The 24,187-nt window shown below is 37.7% G+C and overlaps 1 protein-coding gene across 1 annotated transcript in view; it reads left to right on the forward strand.

The window, feature by feature from the left end:
- The first annotated feature begins 16,404 nt into the window (after nt 1–16,404).
- LOC113745709 (fibropellin-1-like) overlaps nt 16,405–24,187 on the forward strand; it is a 23,378-nt gene continuing 15,595 nt past the window's right edge. Inside the window, exons 1-4 of the mRNA XM_027278505.1 lie at nt 16,405–16,595; nt 17,425–17,552; nt 18,667–18,781; nt 21,021–21,180. Of these exons, the coding sequence (XP_027134306.1) occupies nt 16,548–16,595; nt 17,425–17,552; nt 18,667–18,781; nt 21,021–21,180 (451 nt within the window). The 5' untranslated portion in view covers nt 16,405–16,547. The remainder of the gene's footprint in view (nt 16,596–17,424; nt 17,553–18,666; nt 18,782–21,020; nt 21,181–24,187) is intronic.

Below are 24,187 nucleotides of genomic sequence, written 5' to 3' on the forward strand. Positions count from 1 at the left end.
ATGTTGATTAATCCCTACTACTCTCAAGAACATTTATGAAACATAATATTCGAATTTTATCACCTTTTAAGCCTCACCTTTTAATCACATTTGAGTTTCCAGCCAGTTACAACATGGCATTTGGTTTCTGAATCAGTAATTAATTTCTGACATTCTGACATTTTAGTAATGTCTGTCTACATTCATTATTTCCACCTTTCTGGGTGTGTTTTCGTATTTGACATTCTGGGCTGGAGGCTATGTTTGCTCTTCAAGTGTCTTCTTATATTTGCGTTGCTTATTAGAGTCGATATTGCAGAAAAGCAAAATATTATTTGACACATTTTAAAAACTGTAAATTTCACATTTTTCAGCCATTTACATTACACACGAGCCACAACATAGGTATAAGGTAGGTATCTGAACGTCAAACTTTTTGTTTTTGATTTTTTTTTTAGATGGCATACAGTACTGCAGCATCACTCACTACAATCTGTCTAGTGAACATACAGTGTGCGCCTCAGATTCATAATTCAGCCGGCAAGATCTTGTGCAACAATCTAATTATATCCATATTCAAAAGGGATCTGAGTATTTCTCAGCGGGCTCCATGCAGCTGACTGTGTGTGCATAACTGCGGGCTTGATTAACAAGTTGTTGAGTCAGCACATAAAGTGCTTCAAGCCCACAGACTTTGTAACCTATAGCAAGGAGGTGCTAAAAAGTACCAGAAATTACTGCTGATTGATTATTGTCGACTCTCGTTTGATTTTCTTGTAAAATCTCCCTTAATTATTTAAAAGTTAATTGTTACCAACACTTTTAGGCTATATAAATGACCAGTGTAATTAATTCACATCCTTGATCCACTTTCTAAAGATTTCTTGGTATGTTGAAATAACAAATGTACTAGTTGCGATCAAATAGTACATAAAGCTGATCTCCATTTCAATTAAGTTTTAACATTACTGACCTCATATAATCTGAAGCATTACATTTTATTGGAGTACAATGAAAGCATTTGATTATCCTTTCATTTATTGTTTGGTGATAATGAGATCTTAAGGCACCCAGATTATGCAGTGGCTGATGCAAGGACAATATGTACTGTGGTTTTATATCCATAAGTGGATTCTTATTGTTGTAAAATTGACCAAATTCAGACATAAGAATCAGATGCAAAACAAATTATTCTCAAGAACATGACAGAAGAATAAGTGCAATAGAAAATTCAAGTCACTTGGTACAATACATGAGGATATGGAGTGATGAGAATAGTTTGCTGAGCTATATAGATAAATGCTTGCTTTTCTCTGTTGTACATTCTCATAAAAAGCACTGAAGGTCAATATTTCTATATCTAATGAAGATACCTAAAGCTGCAGGAAATATGGCCAATGCTACAAGCAAAAGGGCAGCTCGTTAATCTAGTCACAGTGGGGAAGCAAACCAAATTTGAGAACTTAAATGTCTTTCACCAGGATAAGTATAGGAGATAGAATATGTCAAATCTTAAGGTCAGATGGGTGCTTCATACTGATGTATTTTGATAAGAACAAGTCATCTTAAAATTGATCCTGAAATTACTTGAAACTGACTACTGGCAAGACTATTATTTGCAGAGCTTCTGCAGGGAAAACGCTTGCAGAGGGCAGAATGAGTATAGCCCATAAACCACAGAGCAAAGTACTTGTAAAAAATGAGACGTCTTGTGAATCCTACTGTGAACAAACAATCAAGAAAAGTGAGGTGTAACAGAAGCTAGTGACCTTTATGAAAACATCTGTCATCTCGCTCTGTGTTTCTCAGCTGGTGGGGCTTAAAAGTGGGTCAGCGAAACATGTGAGTGCTTTAGACATGTGTCTAAATGTGTGCTTCATTTTTATTATAGTAAAATCACGTAGAAAATTGTTTCCGAACCCGGATTAGTTCAACTATCTGTGAAAAAAAAACTTGGAATTACTAACATGCTATTAAAAAAACAAAAAAACAACAACAAATGAAAAACAGCTTTGACATGTCACCCTTGTGAATATCGCCAGAGACATCTTGGTAACATCGGAAACTGTCTCTCTAAGTTTCGAAACAGACTTTCTCAGATGGCTCTGGATAAACAGTGGCAGCGGCAGTCTTATGAATGGACAGTCTCCAGGTTGGAATCCATGGCCAGCTGGTGGAATCTGGGCTTGGAAAGTAAATGGCCAACACTCTCCTCTCCCTCGGCAACAACCACCGAATTGCCCTGGAGCAAGGCACTTAACCCCTTACTTATGCTGCTGCACGGCAACCACCAGAACAAGACTGATTGCAGTGCAGCTCCCTGGTGTGTATGTAGCCGTACAGTGAATGGGTATGTGGGTCATTGTAAAAAAGTATCATACACAAGCTGTCAAAACATTCCCTGAGCAAATAAACATTAAATATGATATAAATACAATACCACTATGAAATTACACTCTCATTGCCTGTGTTTGTGTGTACCGGTGTAGTGATGTAGGTGCAGAATAAGGAGGATTTAAAGAAGTAAATGATAACGCCGTTTGGCACAGAAAGTAATAACATTTTCTTCTACATTAGGGGAAATATGTAGCATTCTTGTCGCTAGTAGACCTAGACTGATACCACTTTTGTGTATGATATGACACTAGAGCTAATAAACAGTTAGTATAGCTTAGATTAGACACAAGGCTAGTCTGGTTCTGTCCAAAGTCCTCAGGTCAAACCAAAAAATAGACTTTGAGGACTCGACTTGCTGCTAATCTGGCAACCAAACAGTTGCAGAAAGTTAATGTTCCCACTTGTAGAAATATGTAGTCTGGCGCATAATCCCACTGTTTTACAGTGAGTAGGCATACTGTTTTTGTGCAGATCAAACAAATGAGATATAATGTGTTGATTGGTGGATCTTTTTAGTTTTGAACAGGCTAGTTTTCTCCTCCTCTTTTCAATATTTATACTAAGATACAGTACCCACAAAATATATATGTTTTATTTTTTCATTTAATTCATCGAAATATTAAACACAGTTTCCAGAGTATTCATGTTTCTGAATGGCTGCATTAGCGGTAATCTTCATCTAATTATCAGACTAAGCAGTTGAGATACCTCATGCATGGCAGAGTTTTACAGTAATGTGTATTTATTTGCTAGGTAATGCATGAAATAGTCATCAATTCATTGAAGGAACTGGTTTAATAGTTTTTAGGTGTTAGTTTTTATTAAATGTGTTTTCTAATCCAGACTTGCCACGGTACAATTATAATTTGTCAGTTCTGTTTTTAATTTCCACCCCACAGGTAGCCTACCATATAAAATCATTTTCATTCACAGAGAGAGCTTCAGTTGTTTACACAAGATAATGACTCAGCTTGGCTAATGAATATTTAGTTAAGCCTAATTAAATAATCAATCAGGCAGGCTGTATCTCCGCCCTGCCCTGCCCCGGAGGGCCATCTCCTCTGCAAGCAGGAACGCCTTCAGCCTTCGGCGTCTGATCACATCTCCTTAGCAACATATTTCCTCCTGTGAGCGCTTAGACGGCTCAGCTGTCATATACCCCAGAGAGAGAGAGAGAGCGACAGAGAGAAACACACACATCTCACCTCTGAAATAGAACTATACAAAAATGATGTTTCAAGTCACCATCCCAGGCTGGACCACCTTCTCAACTTAATGGTGAGCATGCATCCTTCCAGCACACACAATGTAACCTTACAGTATAAAAATTGTCAGTAAGCAGAGATGTGGTTGTACCTTCTGTCTACAGCGGCAGATGGTCCATGTGAGCACCCTACTAGTCAGATTACCCGTCCATAGTAAATCCTGGGCCTAGCGTCTGCAGAATGGGGGCAGAGGGACATGTCGGCTGAGTTTAATGCTAAGCTGTTGTTCAATGCAGACCATTTGGCTGCAGGCCTGCTTCAGATTTAAATGTGTGAGACACAATGTATTGGCCAGTCTCTGTCAATTTCACCCACACTCCAGTAGACAGGCGAGAACAGGTGGACTCTCTTTGACTGTGATATACAGACTCACCTGCTCAGGCCATTTGGTGTCAGCTGTAGTATTACAGTCAAGAAAAAAAATAGCACAAACCCTCTATAACTTCACTAATGAATCACTGTACTAGACATACACATAGATGATGTGGTGGATATGAGGTCCTGAGTGTCTGAGTGAATAAAGCTGCCTCCTCATACACTGCCAAAGGTCATCAAAATCAAACACTGTATATTACACAATCTATGATGCTAATAGGGCTCAACGGTGACGCATGACCTACTTGCCTTCTTTATTTCTGGTACATTGTAGACTGGATTCATGTGATTTGTAGCAGTTATATTTTGAAATTGAAAATCAGGTGGACAGAGCACACAGAGGAAAATATAACTAACAAGGGTGCACAAACGATGACGTTTTTAGTTTTGTTTAATACAAATTCCACAATAGATATTTGTAATCTATGATTCTGCATCCAAACATGCAGAGTTATAGACAACCAGGGATACAATTTTTCATTTAAGGAAGTGCAGTAGTTGCCAAATGCCAGGTCTCACAGCCTTAAATTAAGTAGTAAAACATTTGTTGGATCCACACCAAAAATGATTCACTTGTTCCTTGGTCAATGGCCAAACCTTCTACCAAATATAGTAAAAACAAAATGACGGCAGGTTTTTCTGATATCCTAAATAACAAACATACTTAGGACTGGACATTTAACCTTTTTGGCAGAGGTAATCATCAGAGGCTTCAGGGCTTCCAGATACTGTACCTATTTTAGTTTTACTACATGACATAAACCAATAACTGTGATATATATAATAGTCCTCATATGCTGGATTTACTGTTACTTTTGTATGTGGAGACCAAGTGTTATGCCTTTGAATGGTACAACCATTTTTAAATCATTTTAAACCATTAGAAGCTGAAGCCTTTTGTTGTATTTGAATTATTATGTAGCTCTATTTTGCATGCACATATAGCGGATGTAGCAGGTGTAAGTCTCATGTTGGTTTGCTTTTGTGCTGATCCATTTGTGTTGAGAAGTGAAACGGAAAAAAAAAAGAAAAAAAAACTTTTCAAAAGAGAGGCTGATTATTTTTCTGAATAAGTGCACTAGAGTTTTTTCAAGAGAAGAGGGGTGTAGGGGGGTTAGCGAAGCTGTGTTTGCCTGATTGAAGTGAGATGAACTATTTTAACTCTAACAACCACACCTGTTAACACCAAGGTGTGGAAAAAAAAAAAAAAAAACATCTTGCAAAACTTTCCATTCTTTCATTGACCCCCTCCCTTCCAGTGAGAAAATCATAAAGCAATTTTCCGGCCTGCAAATACCACATACTAACCTGCCACTGGATAGTGATTATGACACCATGCTGCTTCATAGACCTGCAGTATTTCCTTTATGCAAGACTCTTAAGGCTCGGGGGTGGCTTAAGGAGTGTATACCGCAATTCCCTTAAGCACTGCACAAGTGGTACAAACAAACATAGACAATCTTGCCTTATTGAGGTTCTCCTCCAGAGCACCAAGTAAACAGGAAATGCTAGTCTATGCTACAGGGGGCCTAGTGACTGATGAAGGTATTGCCTCATACAAAAATTTGCAATTCATGGAGGTGAAGTCATGCCGGTAAAACTGTGCCGCTGCTGGCTCCAGCCTAATTTAACCCATGGTTATACCTTCTTTGAGGTAATATGGTCTTGGAGAAATTCTATGGTTTCAGTTCTTTGAAGTTCCTCTGGGTTATAGAAAACAAAGAAGAACCAAAAATGAAGTTATATTGGTGTAAGTGAACTATAACATCCAATTCTTTGATATAAAAGTGATTTCTTTTTATTATTTAGTGAGTTCATAAAATTTTCAAATTTGTTGCATTGGTGTGAATAACTGCATATAGAGTAAAGAAATTGATGTGGGGGTTCATTTACAGCACCCGGATGCTCATCAGTGTTATAACTGATTAGTGGTGATCCAGATCCCTACCAAGGGAGCACAAGCGATCAGTCCGGCAGCATCTGTGGCCAGCTGCCCGCTGCTGTTTGGCTTATCAGTCCTCCAGTGGCTCCGCAGTGACATCAATGGATAAGTCCTTTCTCAGTGGCATCCTGTTGGTGACAGAATATGGATAAATAAACAGATTTTTCAGAGGTTTGAAGTTTAGCTGCAGGATATCAGAGTTGTTTCACATTATGCAGTAATGATAATTGTTTCTAGTCCTTCATTACAAATCGCTGAAGTGCTTTTGATTTGTGTTCAGAAATACTTTACATTCCAACACAATTAATGATGATGGCAGTTGACCTCTTTCTGCTCTAACCTACTCTGAAATGGGACATCGTCAACCAAATCCATCACAAAGGTGTTGTCAGAAATAGACTGTTTAACAGTGAGTGGACAGAGAAATGAGTTCTGTGCCAGCTGATTTAAAGCCTGTGTGTTTACTTTGAGACTTTTTCAGGTGAAATAACTTTCTAAAGGATTGTTTTATTTTTCACAAAGAAAAGAACTGGGTTTTTAGATTGAACTGGCATGCGGGTGACAAATGACTCTCCTACACGGCCAATTTATTGGTGAGATTAAAAAAGACTGTGAAGTAGAACATGGACAGATGATTTGCCTTCGTCGTCCAATCATATCAACATCAACAACTGAAGAGCTTTGCTTGTCTTTCTTTGATGATGTTCCTGAGGAATATGTAAAGAGAAAAAAGCAGCAGATTTCATCAAAGTAGGAGGCTTGAAACTCAAATTAGTATTTTTATTATACTTTATTTAAACAGCCAACATAAAGATAATCTCCCAAGAAGCCATCCTGAGTCCCTGAGCAGGCAAACAAAAGTACAGCGCAATCGCAATACAACACAGTAGCAAACAGCATTCAGTCACTGCAGCTGTCAGGGTCTAAGAAGTTCTGAATCAAGGAAATCATAATGAGAAATTACCATATACAAGGAGCCTTGCACAGTTTATCTCAACAATGTTTGCTTCAACTTACACCTGTGCGTCCTCATTCTTGCACAAGTGTCATTATAGTGTAACTAGCAGTTGCGCCTCACTCACTAACCAACATCTTCATCACCGTCTGTGCGGCTTAATGAGCCAAACTTTGCTACTTTTGCAGAAAACAGAAAATGCATTTTTTTCCTCACGAGATAGGAAGTTAGCAAATGCTTTCAGATGTGGCCTAGTTTATTATCAGACTGTATTGTGTGAGCTTTGTTATGTGGAATCAAGTCAAACAATAAATCACTTATCAAACCAGCACATTATTTTTCTGTCAAGTGCCTAATCCATTAATGGACCAAGAATTTTTAACAGTTACAATCTATTTTTTTATGATATGACAGGCAACATAGGCCTACCAGTTTGATGTGATAATTTATTGTGTCCTCTCAGCATCTCTCTCAGTCATCAGTCAAGCGAGAATTTACACGGCTCCCTTGATCCATTGCCCTCTGCACGCCTGCGTGGTTAGCATCCTAAAATGTCAGTTGACCTGAGCTATAACATAATCTGAGGCTATGGGAGACAATTAGTTGACCCCCTCATACCCGACCTTGCATCTGACCCCATGACCCTTATTACTTGAACGACTTCTGTGTGTGGTCTGCAGTTTAATCCCGACTGATCAATACCTTTAAGGTGTCTTAATACCCCCCCCCGAAAAAAAAAATATTAATAATTCTGGTCTGTTTATTGAAGCGGAGGACAACAGTAGAGTTTGCTATACTAGTATGAATTTGTATTGAATGTAATTCAGCTTAAATGAATTTAAACCACTGTGCAATTAATAAGGATTAATGTGCTTTAGGGACAAAACAGTTTCTTAATATCTCACTATTAAAACAAATTAGCATCAGTGTATTAGAGGTTATTGCAAAACAGTAGTCTTACAGTATTAACATGTACTGACTAAAATGTAAATCAGTCTGCTTTGCATGCTTTTTGATTCCTTGCTGCATATCTGTGGAAATCGGGGGGGGAAACATTGGCAGTATTTCCTCCTGCAGTGTTTTTTCCCTGGCCACAGTGTTTCCTCTCGCATCGATCTATTGCTCATGCTGCTTGTTGACGTTGCCAGTTTGCTGTCACATGCGTGGTGATATAAGATGGTCTTTTTATCCCAGCTGTCTCTCTGCTCCAACTTTGGATGACAGATCTTGGTGAGACAGGATCACTGTCCTAGTGACCAAGGTCTTGTTATGGTTCGTGGATGAGGTGAAAATAAGTGCACTGTATTATTATGTATATTATTATGCAGTGTATTATTGAATTGTGGCAGCTACTATGAATGTCCAATACCTATCTGCAGAACCAGTCAAGACCTTGCATGACCTCGAAATTGTATTACCAGTGATGGGCAACTGAAGTCGGACACTGCTTCTGCAGTATTACAAACAGAGAGCTGCAGGCACTGTTCTGGTGTCAGTGTTCATGGGCATATTAATAGTGTTAGTCTTATTAATTCATTTGATAATATTGGATTTGTTTTATTTACTTTCTATTGATCTGAACTGTCTGCACGCTGGTTTTACAGTAGGTGGGTCATGGTAACGGGAAGATAGTTCCCATATGTGAGATTCTTCCACACTCTGCAAGACGAGGCTATCACCACTGCTATCACCATGCAAATCTGCTAACATGATAGCTATTATTTCAGTTATGCACAGTGACTTGGTTTGGGTTGTTGTTCTTGAAAATGACTTTTTATTGCAGCATTCAGCTGCAACAGAGCCACATTTTCAGGTTAAATATAGGTTAAGATTAGTGGAAATATTCATGAAGGTTTTAAAGTCATATGAAGGAGGTTGGCTTTAATTCGTTTAGTTCTCTCATGATCATTATCACACTAACTGAAGAGGTGAAAAAATAAAGAAACACAGCAGGTGGATAAACAAGCTTTCATGTGAGCTTGCAAGGTTACTTAAAACCCACGGACCTTCAGTGGTCTTCATCGTTAATGTGGCCCTCGCCTTGCAGATCGTAGCGGCCCAGGAAGTGTCTCCCTTGTGTTCCTTTGGTGCTGGGCAGGTGGTGTATTGTGGGTTTTGGAGGATTTCCACTGAATATGATGCTGCTGAGAGTGCCAGCGAACCAAAGCATTAAAAATGGGGGCCATAAAGACTAGAAACATTAAAATGCTCAAGGGATAATTCTAGGTTTGTCACTACGAGGGATGTTACATATAATCATTTGAGTCATTGTTAATATAAAACCATAGCAGCTTTAAATAAAGTAAACTATGAGTCCTTTTTATTATTAATTCTTCTATAGCTATTAGAAATGAATATCCTGCAAAAACTACACATCCCGTCCTCGAGTTTGAATTTCATTTTTTCCCCTCAGAAATCAGGTGACAGCTTTCCGATTTGTTCAGTGTAACACAATAGTCAACCTCATCTCATGTTAATGAGATCTTCTGGGTGCCTGCACAGCCCTCATGACAATACTTGCAATCTCATTCACTCTATCACTCCCCCTGCTATTGATATTGGCGTTCCATATTCAGCGCTTTATTACTTATCACCATGCAGTTATTCATATCAGCCCTTGTGAGCTGATCAAGGAGCAGAGTTTCTCTCTTGCAGGGAGGCTTCTCTACTTTGTTGTTTTATCTTGTGCACACGTATGAAAAGGGCCTGAGGGAAAAAGACAATGCTGTCTGCTTTAACTCATCTCACTGCTAGACACTGAGGCACCGGCAGGGGAGAGAGAATATTTTATCTGACATTGTCACTCTGTAGAAACCTCAGGGAACCTGAGGCTGCTGTGACACACTTGGTGGTCAGCAGCACTGCATATGATTATGACAGCTCTGCTAGACTCGCTGACGTCTATGTGTTACAATGAAACAAAGTCTTCATGATAGCAGTGTGGTCTCTGCGTCCGTTGGCCTCTTTTTAATCAGATTTTAAACTTTTTTGACATTCATGTACAAATGAACTTTTGCAAATCATTAATCATAATCTTTGTTTCCTCAGGTTATTACTATCCATGTGGACCTGGTGAAGTGCATGGAACAGCATCTTATGAAGTCCAATACAGCACATTTAAGTCTTCCATTACCCGACTGACACAAGTTACATTTAAAAGTAATTTCAATTACACTATTAAGAGAGTGGAAACATGGGGGCATTACCATTACACCTAATTGCTGTCTTTGTGGTTGTCCACACGATTCACTGTCAAACTGTTTGCAACAGGCAAGCCTCACTTGAATGGCACCATAAACAACACACAATCCACATGAACTGGACTCTCGTAGGAAACATCTGTAGGAGCTTTGCCGAGTGTTGGGATTCACACGTGGAAGAGGAATCATCTGGGCACCATTTCAACTACCCTCAGATATGCCCACTTCAGCTGCAGCATGGAGACAAACTGCTGATGTCTGCTGATGAAACGCTAAAGTCATATGGCATCAGACTCCTCAGTGTGCCAAAAGACAACTTTGAAAGCTGTTCCACAAATGGACTGATAAAAGATCAGTTTCTTTTCCCTGACAATATAAATGAAAACGAACAGGTTGAGGCCAAATGGCTAGTCCCGGGTCATCATTACTTCATCGCTCTGCATGAGGGAGACATGCAGCTGTGCAGGCTTGGCTTAAGGCTCAATGTGTCTGTTAAAGCACACCTTTGTCAGGCTTCTCCTCTGCTTCGACTTTGTTCGGGCAGCGGTATTTGTCAAACAGGCCGCTGGGAAGGTGCATACCACTGTCGATGCCACCACCACTACTCTGGGAGGTTCTGTGAAAAGTCTGATGCTTGTTTGGATAACCCTTGTGAAAACAAAGGAGTCTGTTTGAGCAATGGATCCACAGATCCAAACCACAAAACATATAAATGTCTGTGTCCTCCACATTTTACAGGTAAGGACAAAACCCACAAATCCCATTTGTTTGGCTCTCTCTTGAATTAGAGCCAGATCAAAAACATCTGATAATTCACCACACTTAACTGATTTTTATTTTTATTTTATTTTATTTTTTACCTCTGTTGTCCAATGAAATAACTTTATATCAGATATTATGTGATGTATTGAGTCTGAATAAAAGAACACCATCTCCCCAGAGATTTGACTGAATCCGATTCTTTAAGAGTAACTGAAAGAATATAAAAGTAACAAAACATTTAATGCAAGCTGCCTTTTCAATTCTGTATTTATTGAACACATCAAGTCAATGTTATTCAGCATAAAGCCAGACACTTGCATGTAAAGCAAACAGAATTAATATTAAAACTGCTTGCATACTAAATGACTTCTTTTTTACAGTCAACACATTCTCTCTCCAGCAGTTCTATCTACAGTACTGATCTCATTTTCATTTTTTTAAAATTAGAAATTCAAATAAATAGCATCAGCTGTGGCTTTGTTCATGAACACAAACTTCATAATCAGGACATATCCTCTGTATGTTTCTGTGTAGTAGTCAACTGAATTGCCATTTGTTTTAGGGGTTAACTGCTCTGAAATCGTCGGGAAAGAAAACTGTGACAGAATTTGTGAAAATGGGACATGTGTTCGAGTGTTGCCTGGCTCCTTCAAATGCATGTGCAACGCAGGATTCTCTGGTAAGCAGCTCTTATTCAGCTCGATGTTGATATAATATATACTGTATAGTATCTGTCACTACAGTAAGAGAATGAATACATCATCTATGAATCTCAATACAATTTTGATCCCTGAGAGGTGAATCATAGACAGCCGATCATTTCCTCATGATGCTATTTACCAAAGGCAGTGGGGAAGATTTTAGCTGCATCCCATTTCCATATCACACATGTCGTTTGCCTCGAAGGGGCAACTATCTTTGGAGAAGGTCAAAGTGGAGAATCACAAAAGCAATATATCTTTTAAAGATCAGCATTTCCTTGTGGGCTTCAAACCTGATTCCACTTGACGTTATATTTGTCATCATAATATATGATGCAGCCACTTCAAATACCTCATGTTACGACCAGTGACATGCTGTTGTAAAAAGCAAGGGCTAAACGGCCCGGCTAACTGAGCGTGTCGCAGTTGATAAAACAAAGGTTTACAGCAATCAATTAAAACAGGATTTATTGTATATTGTTTATGCTGAGCGTATTAAATCAGAACTTTGATCCTGGACTTCTATGAGCTTGCTAAAAAAAGAAAAAATGGCATAGCTCAAACACAACAGCACTCAGTTTTTCTTTTTCATGTTTCAGTTTTTAATATTGAAGATGAAGCAGATCCAAAAGTCTAATTTATGGTGTTCAGCATCAGATGTCTGTTCTTTCTCATTTCTTCCAGATTCTGTAATGATTTACAGAATCAAATTTGTAAATCACTAGAGACCACCAACCCTGTGTGTTTTATATGCACCGGTTTGGTGGTCTGTTCAGCTTACAATAGCCACTTTAGCTAAGTCAATATTCTAAAACCTCTCCAATTGAATCATTAATACACAATTGGAAAATATTTTTTTCATTTTCTAAATTGTGTTCCTGTGCGATTTAGACTGTGAAGTCTAAGTGTACGAGCATTGGGTGGCACTCATGATCTGGTGAGATTGTTTATGAGACATTTCTGCTTCAGCCATTATTTAGTTAATGAGTCTCATTTGCTCCAGTAACATACAGTTAGGTTAATGGGTATCACACACAAATGGGTTACAAGACCTGGATACTTCTCCGGTTGCCCTGGATATCACTGTCTGCTGTAAAACCAAGCCTGCAATGAACTTTCTGGAGTAAAAACTCCAGGTGGCTCTTCACGTTGATTCATTGTTTTGTTTGGAGCACAATTTGTCTTGGCAGCATTCTTGAAGTGTCATAGCTTTGCCTTTCGAGTCCAGCCCATGCTTTCAGCTTATTATTTTGGAGAAGTGGTTTCAAGGTTACTTCCAACACTGTCTGGTATCCAGTTTTGCAAGAGAAGATTAAGTCTATACAGTAGCGAAGGAAAGTCCCGTGCCGAGAGTGGAATGGGTGGGGTAGAGGAACCTTGAAATTATTGAACATTAAATATCGCTTTGCTTTCATCTTCTTGTACATAGTAAATAAGAAAAGTATGCTGAACTGAAAGCTGAATGTTTATAATCAAAGGACACATATTATATTTTATGAATAAGGAATCTGTAGTCAAGGGACCAAGAATTTGGCATCGGAAGAGTTGTAGTTTCTATTTGTAGTCTGAATAGTATTCACCAATCATGTTTGAGTAGTAGAGATGGAGTGGACTGGTTAAAATACAATCTTGCAACCCATCGACTATCATCTGACAATGACATCATTCATATGCAGATCATTGTTCATCCAGATAAGCTGAGAAGTCTTATTTCGTCATTATTGTGCATGAAGTTGCTAATCGCACTTGATGATGAGATGAGGTCTTGGCCTGGATATTTGTTGGTCACACATTAGTCATTGTCTCAAGAGGCTAAATCATCGCCGGATGATAAACGAAGGGTTTTTAGGTTGATGATGATCTAACACGCACCTGAAAAACAGAAAATGGCATTCACTTGTTCAAGAAATGACTAATAAGACAATTGTTAGACTAAAAAGACAATTGGTAAAACTCAAGAAAACGAGTGGGATAGTGAAAGTGTTGCCATTTTCTGATTTTGAACATAAAATGGATATAATTCACATCAGAAACAGATGAGTGGTGAGTTACATGCACCGCCTGCCTTTGCAGGTTTTATCTAATTTGCTTTAATTGCTACTGCTCTCTCAAGTAAGCGGACTCCACTGGGTGCTTTCGCATAGTCATGGTGTCCTGCTGTCGCATCAGCTTCTTGGGAGTTCTGTGGAGCTTGTGCTTCCTCTACCTCCCTGCTGCAGATGCCTCATTAATCAACTGGAAGTTAGTGGCTGCTCCAGCGCTGGCTGCCCTCATAGGCCAAAGTCTATGCGCACAGAATAATGAGCCAAACTCATGGGACGTTTCAAATGAGATTTTCTTTTGATTTGACTCTCCTCTGCACTACCTCTAGGGTATTTGTTGCAAGGCATTACCATCTTTATGGGGCCATTTCCATTTGGTGTGAGGTGTTAATTGTTTTTGTAATCTTGTTGGTAGTAATATCAAATTTTAAAAAGTTTAATTTGGACCATGTATACAGTCATTACCCTTGTTGAACAATTTAATTAGATACTGACACAATGTTGTATTTTTATGAATATTAGACTGCTGTAGTTCATAATCACTGCAATGATAAGGGTGTTGGAGTTGAACAGATCTGTGTTAGACATAAACGCCAGCACAAATACAGATGATCATAAAAATAGAGCCAATTATACTAAACCATGCAAGACCTAAACTAAAATATATTAGGTAAACAGGAATTAGGATTTTTTTTCCTCATGTGTTTAGAATGTGCTACAACTATTATCTATGTCATAAATGTATGTGACAGATGGAGGTGTTCCTAAAAATATGCTAGTTTGTATTGGTGTAACTTTTAGTGGACCTGTTATGAAAACTCAATTTCTTGTGGAAAATGAGTTGAGGAAAAAGCAAGCCCTGAAGTTGTACACAGTAAGATTGATGCCCACAGAGGAGGCTATGAGGAGCCTCTGGGACATGAGCACTTGAATCAGCAGGGGGATTAAAGAAAATATGCAAAGAAAGAGTCACTGGAAAGATAAATGTGTAGGCACCTTGTGAGGAACACAAAAATGAAAACCCTCACCAGGGAATAACATCAAATTTTTTTCACCTTGAACCTCCAGTGAATTCAGTCTAATTTTATCCTTTGCATACAATGTCACTACGGCATTACTCTGTCTCTGGTTAAGCTGGTAGTGGTGAAAGTGTTGTGGCACTGCGGTATTTAGGAAACTACTGGCTACAGCTTAGTTTAGAATTAGTTTATCTCAGAAATACTTAAGAACCAGGTTGCAGTTTAGAGTTCAATGAAAATCCTCCATGAAAATCATTTATAAATCTCCATGACGACTTTGCTTGTATTACTGTATTCGGTACAGAGGTATCAACTTATTTTTGTGCACACACAGGACTGAAATATCATACTTTACGAGTTAGGAACTGTTGTATTATCTGTCTGTATGAACTCATTCATCATCTGTAATGATCAGTATGCTGAACTGTTGTGTATCATATAGTATATGAAAGTAATTAAGTCTAGAAGCAGCAGTAATAATAAAATGGCAGCATATTTTTTGAACTTGTACTCATTTCAATAAAGTGATTAAATATTGTGCACTGAAACCACAAAAAATATTTAATAATACAGTAAGAATTAATAATAAAACTGGGGGAAACCTAGTATGTTACACCTCTTTGGACATAATACAGTGTATGTATGAGTTATGATGTAAACAGATTTGCTATATCCTCACATGGATATATGTTCAGAGGCAGTCACTACACATTCAGTGACAAAATGTATTGGAATATCTAAAATAAGCAGTAAAAATTAATGTTGAATTTAAAAAAAAAAGGTATACAATAGAAATAAATATAATGGAAATAGACAGCAGCCATGAATCCAGTAAGGTAAATCAAGTGCAGTAGAGAAAATTATCAGATTACTTCTACTACTTGCCATATATATATATATATATATATATATATATATATATATGCAGATTTTTTTTTTGTCTCCCCCTACTTCAGTATGGAGTACACTGAACCTGAACCTTCTTCTTACATGTCTATATGGTGCTGACCCAAAGGCTCCTTATATTAATACTACAGAAGACCTGACTTCACACCCTGAGATGGAGGCAGCAAAAAACAACAACAAAAAGAAACCCATAACAGCGCTCACTCAACTCCCTATTTCTAGCTTTCACAGAAAGCTATGCATTTTTAGGTGATCCAAACCTAATAATTTATTTTTAGGTTTGTTAGCTGTACAGAACATTTTTTTCACTGTAAGTTTGGCTTCCCTAAAGTGAATTGCTTAAAGATGAATGATGTTACTCTATGAACAGGCACAGTACTGTGCAGTACCATGAACTACAGTAAATAACTTTTTCATTCACTTTCCCATATCGTCTTTCTTCTTGGTGGTTTTAATGATTTTCCAGTTGGTGTGGTTTATTTCTGAAATGGATATTTAGGTTCTGCTCGACAGGATTCAATGTACAGTTAAGTCTAGTTTAACTGTAAGAATATTTATTTATATTGTATACATGCAGAGTGACGAAGTAGACCTCATTATGCCTCTGCCCCATGTAATTATTGATTAAACATGTCAATCATCCATTCCTCTGTAAATTATAGTCACGTCAGCCAGGTCTGTAAGGCATAAACTTCTTAAAACTGTACCTGTCCCATCATGTTTACCACTTGGGTTTTAATAGTTTACAGAGTTTATAGAACACATGTTTGCAGGGGTTTAAATATTGTAGTTTCTAGATATAAATACAATTTCTATAATCCAAGTAAAACTGAAATAGTTTTTTCTATTTTGCAGGCCCACATTGTGAGAAGAAGAAAGGCCCCTGTGATCCAAATCCATGCTTAAATGGTGGCGTATGTGAGGAGAGCCACAACGGATTTGTTTGTCATTGCCCAGAAAAATTTGGGGGTCTTTACTGTGACTCCCGAGTTGACTTCGATTGCATGTCATACGCATGTCGGGAGGAACAAATTTGCACTGCAGGGGAGCGTGTGAGGACTTAATTTCCCTTATTTGTTTTATCTCAGTGGGACATAAACAAGAAATGGCACATGGAAATTAATGTAGTGTCTTGAAACAAGATCAAATGGCTTCATTCTGAAGGCTGCAGCAGCAATTAATATTTACTCCTGAAGATGAGCTATGGGGAAAGAGTGTTTGCTTCCTCCAGCATTTTGATTGAATGACCCAGGGCATACTTAAGTGCCAGTTTGATATGTCTCTCATCAGAACCTTTTTGTAATTGGATGCCTGCTGCAATTTTCACCTTTCACTGAAAATGCTATTGTGGTCATACATTTTGCAAAGGCAGTGGTGTTTCTAATGTTCTCGGGGATACGCTGGAGAAACTACAGTAATGGTCTAATTGTCTTTCTCTGACCTTTGTTTTGTTCATTACAGTTTGCAAAGTGTGCTACACATTTTCACAACCCACCTAAGGATACCAGAGTACAGCCGACTAAAAGGGACATTAATCAAAATAATGCCTGATATTGCAGCAGCTTGACATAGATATTTTTCTAGAAGCTTAATGTGAAATTCAAATCTCTTTAACTTTGTATTACATGACCATTAGCATTTATTAGCCTCTTGTGATTTCTGAAACTCATATTAAAACATATAAAACCTATGATTTACCCGCCTGCTTAGATTTGATGATATAATTATAGTGAATCAGTCAAGGCACAATTGTATCACCTCATTGAGTCTATCTTTTATTGATACTATTCCTACAGTTAGTGATCTTATGTACCCTTGTGTAATCTAACGCTGGTTTCCCAAGCTGACGGCTGACCTGGTTTGTATTGCCTCTGTGTGCAGGCCTCGGAATGTGTCTGTGCAGATGGTAATGTGGTCCCAGCATGCAGGAAGCAGCAGAACCTGTGCAGCCAGTCACCGTGTCTCAACAATGCCACCTGTGTGTCCAGGGGAAATGATTACGTCTGCAGGTGAAACACATACAGGGCTCTTAATACAGGCCACTCTCATAGTCTCCCTTTCTAGATGATTGGAATGTCTTTTCAGTGTGTCTCCCACTGAGAGTGAATAAAAATGGGTCTTTTATTCTTTTTTCATCCTTTTAATGTGATTAGGATTTACATTTGACTTAAAAGCTCTAGCACTAATACATACCTGTCTGGCAGACCTCAAGCTTCAGTCTTGGCTGGTGATAATATATATATATATTTTTTTTTCTTATTGTCAACAAATCCCATGTAAAGACCAAAACCAGCGATGAATTAATCCTACTTACGAGTATTGTCTGTCTAACCAAAGCTTGACATAAATTATTCATCTGTGTCATACAGCTTTATTACTGTCCCAAAAATATTAAAAACATCAATGAGCCACATTGTTACACTGGATGATTCAGTACCATGGGAACCATATTATGGGACCTGTTGCATTTTATCTTAATGTAAAAGTAAAAAAAAGTAAATTATGTTATTGTGGCTCCATTAAAAACAAAAACAAAAACAAAAAAAACAGATATTGTCCGTCCTGGAGCTGTATGACCCCAACAAGCACTGAGAAATTGACTAATGGACTAACTTAGAACAGTTCTTCACAAGGCTTCTCAGATCTTCTAGACTGAACTTGTATTCAAATTAAAGTTGTACTGTCATATAAATTGACACACCTTCTTAACAGACAAGATAGAAGTGTTTTGGTGTTACAATCACTCTCATACTTTGAAATACAGTATATATATACAGTATATGACATACAGTATATGAAAATTATCGGGAAGGTGTGTATTTGCCACATTAGACAATCATTTAAATAAGGACTTTGATTTTTACAGCTGTAGTAAAGTATTATATGTGATTCATAATAGATCTTAATTTGTCCTGATATTCTAACTCCACCCATTTGGCATTCCAGGTCATAAAAATTGAAAGAAAGATTTGCAGACTATCTCACCAACGTCTGTATCATGAACCAGTTGTGTAGAAAACAAAGTTATGACCCTATGTATCTTGTAAAAGACAAAAAAAAGGCTTATTAGTGCTTAAGGCTCAGGGTGAATTGATTTTGATGACACTGACCTCCTCTTAACAGATGTCTGAGAGGGTTTTCCGGGAAGAATTGTGAAGAAATAATTGACTACTGCAGGCTGCTCAATATCAACTGCCTAAATGAGGGATTGTGCTTGAGGATAATTGGCGGGTATCAGGTGAGTAATTCAGTGTTTCAGTCTTAATGAAATACTTCTAAGCCCACAAAATATAACTCATGCTGCAGCTACAGTATAAAACAGAAAGTGGGCACACTCATACAATAAGCAGAGCTATAATACATCTGATAATGTTCTTGTTTTAGTAGTAGGACTTTTTTTTAAACTTTGTATTACATTGTAAGATTAAAAAAATCATATAATGTGGTTAATTTGTTATTTTAATTGTGTGCAATGCAAGAAATCAGCCAATTTGTCGTTTGTTGTGATCGGCTTATGTTTTGTATGACATGATGGCACCAGTGAAAAGCAGCCTTTTTCAACTTCTGGATCAGATATCATGAGCACAGCATTTACATTCCAACATGTAATAGTTTTCAAAGACTGAATAATTTGATTTCTTTTAATGATGCATTGATCCATAAAACATCAGAGTGCAAACAGATAGATGAGGTCTACTGAACGTATCTGGTTTTTAAGATAAAAATAGGCTACTGCATGTCACAGCATAAAAGCGTCTTTCCATCTCCAGTCTCTAAAGTTCCATGCATAAGGAAACCTGTCATTAATTGAAATAAAGAAACAAAGAGAATAACATAAACGTCACTGGTAGAAGATGTCTTTGGACAGCAGTAATCCAATTCTAACCCATTAATCATTGTGAGTATGTGGACGCATTGCTCAGACAGACAGGTTCTGGTCTAATTTGCCTTTCTATTGCTCAGTCTCCTCAAATATCTGTGTTTTTGTACAACACCTGAGACTGCTCTGTAATGCCCCATAGCTCCTAATTATTCTCCATCAGTCTTGTTCCATTAGACCACTGAGAGTGTTCTTAATCTAAAATCCACTTTTAGATGCTTGGTGTCAGTGGGGGTCAGACATAATCAAAAAGTGTTGCTCACTGCAAATGGGCCATTTCTTCCTTTTATGTTTTTATTTATATTTATGTGCTTGATGGGCTTTTCCTTTGAGTAGGAAAAACCATTTGGTAGTTCATTAAAGGTAACTCGCTCATTTCATTCCCTCTGTCATGGCGGTGCTCTTAACAGACAGAATAAAACTAGAGGTCACATAAAACTGTTTTTATCGTTAGACATACAGAGCAAACCTTTTGGACGAGAATTTGACAGTTGTTTTTTTTTCTTCTTTTTTTTGGCTCTCGACTCCAGCACATTGGATTTGTAATAAAAAAATGGCTGAGGTTAAAGTGTTCATTTCTAGCTTAAAAGGGTCAGTTCACCCAAATAAGAAAAGAGCGTTTTTTTTCACTTACTCTACCAAGACGTTTTTCTTTCAGGGCTGACCGCCAGAAAGGCTTTTGGCCAAAAAGCTTTTCTTTAGGAGGGAGGCGACATAGTATAGAGACCAAGTCCATGTAGGGAGCAGGGCGTGGTGGTGATGAATGGCTCAAACACAGGAAATTAGGCTTTGTGTCCTGTATGAAACTAAAATTCAGTGTTGGCTTGTGATTTTTAGATTTAGAGATTGAATAGATTTCGGCAACAAAACTACTGCGGCCTGGGTAAAAACAAACCCTTTCACAACTTTGTGTTAGAAAGCCTTTTGGCAAAAAAAAGGCTTCCTGCCAGAAAACCCTGAAGTCAAACTTTTCCAGTGTGCACAATAGTATCGAGCCATGGACATGGGTTTAAATTTATACTGCTACTTAAACTCTGTGATGATTATTTAGAAGAACAAAGATACTCTTTCTGGAAATAGAAGGTACCGATGAAATGCTGTGAATAACACAAACTCCACTCACCATCATATTGAGTTGTGGAACGGAAATCTTAAAGGAAAATATCTCAAAATTTGACATATTGAAACCTAAAAACCAAAGCTATCTGTGCCGATAACTATAAGATGAGGTAGGAATGAAAGTAGGGCTTCTTCTCTAATTTGGGTAAAACGACCATTTTATTTGTTGTGTGTTTGCTTCAGATGAACAGTGTGCAAATTATTTCCATTTTTATTCATGCTCTCCAAGGATTGAAAGTTACATGATTCCTATACTATTCACCCAATGTCATGAATGCTAAACATCCTTAAAAATGAAAATCAGTAACTTAACGCTCATAGTAATTGTTTCAGTTGAAAGTCAATGTGTTGGCGGTAGAGTAAAAACGAAACAGTTGCTCTCGCAGACTCCTCTGTGTGCTAAATTTAGTTGGTTTGGGCTGATAAGTTCATGTATACTGTATCCTGATCTCACAAATATTGTGCTGTTTTGCTGTAGTGTGTTTGTGCCCCAGGATGGATTGGAGAGTTTTGTCAGTATGTAGGCGATGCCTGCCTGATAGAACCAAACAGCTGTTTGAATGGAGCCACATGCACTACAACAAGTCAGCCATCATCCCCTCCACAGTACACCTGCAAATGCCCTCCCGGCTTCACAGGTGAGAAATATTTGTTTTATTATCTGTTTTTTTGTCTCTTTCCATCTGTCTGTCTGTTGGCAGGATTCTCAACATATGAATCGATTTGTACAAACCCTTGTGGGAAGGTTGTTCATGGGGCATAGAATGACTGATTGATGTTTGGAGAAAATCTGACTTAGAACTGGTATATCTTGACAGTTACATGCTCTTGGCACATGTGTGTGTTCTTTCTCGACATTTATAGACTTTGTTGTGTTTTTATGTAAACATCCTGGATATACAATGTTTGGCAAGTGTGATGTGAAGATGCGAGGCAGATGTGCAAAATATGTAGTGAAGGCAATCATTGCTCTGAATATCTCACTCCTTTCAGACAGTGGAACTGCAGACCACACTATTTGACAAGTTCTCATGCTGAGAGTAATCCATACACTATAAATGTTTATTTTATGTCTTTTGTTGTACATGCTGTTGGTGTTGTAAGGCTGACGATATAGAAATGGCTAGAAGAAGAATAAAATTGTGTGTTCTTGTGTAAAATCAAGTGCATACTTATAAGAAGGCACTTATTCTATGGTCAGAGCAAATAGTCGTTTCTGATTGGCTGGAAGGTGTCCATTATGATTTTATATCGTATAAAGAGCTTTATGAGGGGAATATGTTCTTCTCTGCTGCCTTTTATCAACACTTTGTTTCATAAAAGACAGACAAATTTAATTTGAAGGAATTCTTATAGTGATGGATTATAGGCTAGTGGTGGATTATAGTGTTGGATTATATGAGTCTTAACCAGAATGCTTAACACAACTTAAAGCACACCAAAATCCCTACCTAGACCCAACTGAACCACCAACCATCTTCAAAAATGGTCTTGGAAAGAATGCCACAAGGTGGAGTTATCTTTTTAGCTAATTTTAGGTCATCTCAGTTACATAGAGAACATAAAAAAAAACAATTTTGATAGACTCTTTTATTTCATTTAACCTTAATTTAAGCAGGAAGCCCCTTGAGATTGAAATCTCTTTTCTGAAGAAGAGACCTATCCAAGACACAATGGACAAAAAAGGGGGGAAAAAAGGGGAAGGGAAAAATGACTAAATCCAGCTCAGATAAAGTAGTTGCATTTCTCTGTTATATGGACTTAGTGCATGTGCCTGGGAGGATGTATTCTGCCATTTTTGACAATCTAGTTCTATAAGGTCAGCATTATTTTTTTAAATTTGATTCAATGTTTAGATGAATAATTTCCCTATAAGAAGCTTTAAAATATGTGACTTTTTATTACATTAATGCTTTTTAAATAAACATTCTAAACTGTTTCAGTTTTCATTTAATTTTATTAAGCATTGTTTATCCATATAGCTGACATGAAGTAAACTTGGACTGTCCATTCCTGAGTAACACAGTAAACATCAGTTTGTTTGGGTAGAAGGGGTCACATTTGGGTTCATTCAAAAAACACTGATATTGTACATTGATTGCACACAGGTCAGCAGGGCAACATAATGGGACTGGAGGCAACTCTTTAAGTGTCAGTTTTAGGTTATGTTGTCCATGTCCACTTTGATCAATGTCTCATAAGGCTGCATCACATCCAGCTCAAAGACTGCTATTCCGTAACTGACCTCTGACCTTTGACCACACTATATATGGATAAAGAAAAAAAAGGAACTCCCTACAGTGAATTACATTGTTTATTATGAGTGGTATTAGTATGGTTGTAGCTGTTGTTGCTTTATTGCATAGGCAACCTAAAGAAAAACTGTACCAAAAATGTACAATGTGGGACATAACTATTTTTTTTTTTAATGCAAATAGTTGAAAAAATAAAATAATATATATTATTTTGGGACAAAAATATCTGGTTGGCTTGTTGTTCTTAAAACACAAGCCAACCACCGATTTTAAGCAAAGGCCAGTTCTATTGATGAAACTTTTTTTTTTTTAACCTTGAAGCTTATTTACCAGTAGCCTTTCCTGCTTGACATTTGTAAGGCCTGCTGCTGATTGCAATTAATCCAAGTACTTTGGGAAACTGCTTCCTAATTAGATGCCAGCTCAGAACATGGCCGAAACGTGTTAAGCTATCAATGACAACTGTTCTAAAAGAAGCAAAGAAACAAGGGAGATCCACAAAACAAAAAAGGTTGTCACAGAGATTTATGGAAAGAAATGCCATGCTTCATTCACCATGCTTAAAAAAGACTGAATAAATTCACAGACAAAAGCAGGTTTTATTTTTATAAGTGCATAATTTCAAGAGCTCTCTGACTGGAAACCACACAGTGATATTTTGGTACATGACTACAAAAACGGTGCATAGTCTGCACAGCCAAATTAGGACGTACTTATAACTACGCTAGATGCTAATGCGTTTTTTATTTTCTCTAGCAAATAACTTACAGGGGAGTCATTGTGATACAATATCAAGCATCTCTATACAGAATTTGTTACATTCTCTATTCTCGACATTATCTGACAAAAAATCGATATAATGGAACAACACAGATTGTAGAACAACATTGTAAGGGTTATGATGGAGCAGCACACGATTGTTCTTCTTGTTTTATTGCTTAAACAACCAGTGAAACGTGATATTTTTTTCTCCCCCTAGTGTACTCAGGGTTTGGCCTATAGCGTATTTCCCAATCTAGCTTTAAGTCCTGACACACTCACCTGTCAGTCAGATAAGCCCTTACATAGCACTACATGAACAAGATTTTTTCCCTCTGTTCAAAAGCTGAAATCTGTTGCCACTTCAGTAATGGAAAATTGTCTCTTACACCATGGCAGGTCTTAGTGACTGATAGAATTCATCATTTTCCGGCATCTTGGGATTTTTGCTTTGGAATTTCCAGCCAAGCAGCATAGAAAGGCCAATTTAATTTCAAGCTTTTCCCAGAAAACCCAGTGTACTCTATCATAGATCACAGCACAGGATGCATTACTCAAGCCCCAGCATTCAGGTTTCATTTTTTTTCATTTAACAACAACTGTTATGACTGTAAATGCATATATGCACATT

Source organism: Larimichthys crocea, chromosome III (genome assembly GCF_000972845.2).
Source record: "Larimichthys crocea isolate SSNF chromosome III, L_crocea_2.0, whole genome shotgun sequence".
Classification (NCBI taxonomy): Eukaryota; Metazoa; Chordata; class Actinopteri; family Sciaenidae; genus Larimichthys; species Larimichthys crocea.